General features: G+C 28.5%; 1 protein-coding gene across 3 annotated transcripts in view; it reads left to right on the top strand.

The window, feature by feature from the left end:
- Nucleotides 1-1,196, top strand: part of dctn2 (dynactin 2 (p50)) — a 19,466-nt gene extending 18,270 nt beyond the window's left edge. For 2 of the 3 annotated variants that reach the window (XM_016477541.1, XM_016477540.1), the window contains 2 exons: nt 627-718; nt 796-1,196. In XM_016477541.1, coding sequence (XP_016333027.1) covers nt 627-718; nt 796-995 — 292 coding nt within the window. In that variant the 3' untranslated portion in view covers nt 996-1,196. The remainder of the gene's footprint in view (nt 1-626; nt 719-795) is intronic. The other variant, XM_016477542.1, reaches the window with a different exon arrangement.
- Nucleotides 1,197-4,567: the final 3,371 nt, after the last annotated feature.

Below are 4,567 nucleotides of genomic sequence, written 5' to 3'. Positions count from 1 at the left end.
AAAATTTATTTTATCTTCTCCCCAGAACAACATTGTTTATAATGATTATGATTGTTTAATTATTATCATTATTATTGATTCCAATTTTTTTTATTGTTGTTATATTATATAGTCATATTAGTAGTATTAGTATTAATCCTCAAAATAATAATAGTAATAATATATTATTAGTAGTAGTAGTATTAATATAATTAATATAATAATATTATTATAAATTAAAATAATACAATTATTCTTAAATGATATATTGATATTTTGTAAATAGTATTAATCCTCAAAATAATAATAGTAATAATATATTATTAGTAGTAGTAGTAGTAGTAATATTAATATAATAATATTATTATAAATTAAAATAATACAATTATTCTTAAATGATATATTGATTATAGATATATTTTGTAAAATTTATTATCAATATTATTTTATCCCCAAAACAAAAATACTAAATTATTATTATTATTTTTGTACCGGGGTGAAACTGGATCTGGACATGTCTTTTTTTTTACAGTTTTGAGATTCACTTAAAGTAATTGATCATAGAACTATAGTTAGTATTTATGTGGCTGTTTGTTGTGTGTTATGATGTGTCGTTTCTGTGATTTTTGTGCTCTGTTGTGACGCAGCGATGCAGTTCGGGCAGCTGCTGACTCATCTGGACACGACGCAGCAGATGATCAACAGCTCTCTGAAGGACAACAGCTCTCTGCTCTCGCAGGTCTGTCCTCCGTCTCTCTGAAACACCAGCGTCTGGGAAACACCGCACGCATTAAACCTGCTGCTCTTCACTCGCAGGTCCAGCAAACCATGAAGGAGAACCTGCTGGCTGTGGAGGAGAACTTCTCCACGCTGGACCAGAGGATGAAGAAACTCTCCAAATAAAAGCCATCGCTCTTTCAGCTGTTTCTCGTGCCGCACTTTTGTGTTTTTTCAGAGTGTCGAGACCAAACACTACAGAAGCTCCTAAAGCAAGAAGCTGCCTGTTTGAGTTCTGATTTTACGCCCTTTCCATCCTGATCCACACGGACTTTGTTTTGAAGGCGAGGAGACGCTGTGTGTGTAAATACAGGCTTATCTGCGAGCGATCGCTTGTAACCGTTATTGTATTATTAATGTGTGGCGCAGTCCACAAATTAGGATCATTTTCCAATATAGAATTTCAAACGCATCTCTCGGTAATAAAATGCTTCCAGAAATCTGTTTCATGTTGTTTTTTTTTTTATTTTCGCAACATTCCACACATTTCCCCAGGGTTCCCTCACTAATGCATTTCAGTGGGTTTTCAGTCATTGTGATTATTGGATAAGGATTATTAGATTCAGATTTTTACATTTTTTGAGGATGTTTTTGTGGATTTGCATTTTTAAATTTTTGTAGATTTGTTTTGTAGATGTAAAATTTTTGTGGCTTTGTATATTTTTAGTAAATTGTACATTTTTGTAAATTTGTTTTTAAATTTTTGTACAAAATTTTAATAGATTTTATATTTTTGTGGCTTTGTTTTTTACATATTTGTAGAATTTTTTTGGTAAATTTTTGTAGAATTTTTTAATAGATTTTGTGGCTTTATATAGTTTTTTACATATTTGTAGAATTTTTTTATATTTTATATTTTTGTGGCTTTATATATTTTTACATATTTGTAGAATTTTTTGGTAAATTTTTAATTTTTGTAGAATTTTTTTATATTTTAGTGGCTTTATATATTTTTTACATATTTGTAGAATTTTTGGGGAAATTTTAAATTTTTGTAGAATTTTTTATATTTTTGTGGCTTTGTATATTTTTTACATATTTGTAGAATTTTTGGGGAAATTTTAAATTTTTGTAGAATTTTTTATATTTTTGTGGCTTTGTATATTTTTTACATATTTGTAGAATTTTTGGGGAAATTTTAAATTTTTGTAGAATTTTTTATATTTTTGTGGCTTTGTATATTTTTTACATATTTGTAGAATTTTTTTGGTAAATTTTAGTATTTTTTACATTTTTGTAGATTTTTTTTTAATAGATTTTATATTTTTGTGGCTTTGTATATTTTTGTATATTTTACATTTTTGTAAATTTGTATATTTTTAAATATTTGTAGCTTTTTTCTTTCAGCAGGTCTTGCTAGTGAATTTTTTTTTTAATATTCTCAATTATAAATGTTCTAGTATAATGTGGGGGAAAAAACGGTTAGAAATCTATTTGTTTGACGCTTATCTTCACACTTGAATCCTAACATTCAGAAGTAATATGCATTGCCTTAATGCAATAGATATTGTCATATGGACATTATTTTGTTGATGTTTCATCAGCTTCATTTAGTTCTTAATTATTTTCTACGATATTTAAGCAGCTTAAGGGTGTTTTTCTTGCCAGTCAGATGTTAAAGGTAAAAAATAATTTAAAAAAATAATTCACTCTTACTTCAAAAACGTAGGACTTTTCTGAAAAACTTTCCACCAGAGAAACATATTGGTAAAAATTTGCAATGCTTCAATTGTTAATATTTAACTACATCACCATGAACAATACTTCTAAAGCTTTTATGCTAAATGTTCATTTAAATATTTATAACAAAAATCAGAAGTTGTATGTTACATTGATTTACTGATGAACTAACAGTAACAAACAATTGTATTTTTATTAGTTAAGGTTGAGAATGATTAATAAATTATAAATAAAAAGTGAGTTTTCTAAAGTGTTACTGAAATATTTAAAATGTTAGTGAAAAACTTTGTCCATACAATGAGTCAATGCTTCAGTGTTTGTTTTTTGATCTTATAAAAATATATTTCATTTTCCGAAGCAGAACATCACAGGTTTGGAACAGGTATGATGACAGATGATGAAAGACAGAATTTCACTTTATATGAATTATATTGCCTTTATATTTATAGATGTTCAACAGGGCCTAAACACATTTCTGTGAAAGCAGGTCTTGCTAGTGAATTTTTTTTTTAATATTCTCAATTATAAATGTTCTAGTATAATGTGGGGGAAAAAACGGTTAGAAATCTATTTGTTTGACGCTTATCTTCACACTTGAATCCTAACATTCAGAAGTAATATGCATTGCCTTAATGCAATAGATATTGTCATATGGACATTATTTTGTTGATGTTTCATCAGCTTCATTTAGTTCTTAATTATTTTCTACGATATTTAAGCAGCTTAAGGGTGTTTTTCTTGCCAGTCAGATGTTAAAGGTAAAAAATAATTAAAAAAAATAATTCACTCTTACTTCAAAAACGTAGGACTTTTCTGAAAAACTTTCCACCAGAGAAACATATTGGTAAAACTTTGCAATGCTTCAATTGTTAATATTTAACTACATCACCATGAACAATACTTCTAAAGCTTTTATGCTAAATGTTCATTTAAATATTTATAACAAAAATCAGAAGTTGTATGTTACATTGATTTACTGATGAACTAACAGTAACAAACAATTGTATTTTTATTAGTTAAGGTTGAGAATGATTAATAAATTATAAATAAAAAGTGAGTTTTCTAAAGTGTTACTGAAATATTTAAAATGTTAGTGAAAAACTTTGTCCATACAATGAGTCAATGCTTCAGTGTTTGTTTTTTGATCTTATAAAAATATATTTCATTTTCCGAAGCAGAACATCACAGGTTTGGAACAGGTATGATGACAGATGATGAAAGACAGAATTTCACTTTATATGAATTATATTGCCTTTATATTTATAGATGTTCAACAGGGCCTAAACACATTTCTGTGAATCTGCTTCGAAACACTGTGTAAAAAGCACTAAAAGAATCAGAAGCGAACTTTCATCATTTAAAATGGGTTTAATTTGTTAAATAAAATAAAAAAATCAACTCCCAATAAAAAAGGAAATGCTACTTGTTCACAATTCTCAAAGTATTTTCTTTACAAATCAAACATGAATATGAGAAAGGAAAGGTTTCTCTGCAGGAGAAATATTTTAAAAATTGATAATTTTTTTCCTAAAAAAGGTGTACAAAATAAAATACTAAAACTGTACATATATACATAAATTCAATAGTAAAATTGCATAATCAGCATCATTATTAAATCATTATTTTAAATATTCAGTAATATTCTTGTGCCTGTGTTGATGAGCTCTGTGCAGATCCACGACTAAAGGCCCTAAAACCTACAGATACACTCCTGTAACACACACACACACACACACACACACACACACATATACTCACAGAAAATATATATATATATATATATATATACGGCCCTGCAAAGACAAAACATGGAGTGATGAGAGAGATTTGGTCATTGGTCTGACGCGTTTGGAGGAGTGTGAAACAAAACTGTTTGGGGCTGAAAAAAGGTTCATGAGGTGCATTATGGGTTATTAAATGATAACACGAGTCGTTTGGTCCGAGGACGGGACAGATTCAGCATCCAAGGGATTTTTGGACACACAAACCAGCATCTGAAGACTGACGGGAGTGAATCTTAAAGGAATAGTACACCCAAAAAATGTATGATTCCATCACCTGCAGTGAATGGGTGCCGTCAGAATGAGAGTCCAAACAGCTGATAAAAACATCACAATAATCCACAAGTAAT

Source organism: Sinocyclocheilus anshuiensis, unplaced genomic scaffold (assembly GCF_001515605.1).
Source record: "Sinocyclocheilus anshuiensis isolate Anshui unplaced genomic scaffold, SAMN03320099.WGS_v1.1 scaffold1632, whole genome shotgun sequence".
Taxonomy (NCBI): domain Eukaryota; kingdom Metazoa; phylum Chordata; class Actinopteri; order Cypriniformes; family Cyprinidae; genus Sinocyclocheilus; species Sinocyclocheilus anshuiensis.
This window is presented reverse-complemented; position numbering and strand designations above follow the sequence as displayed.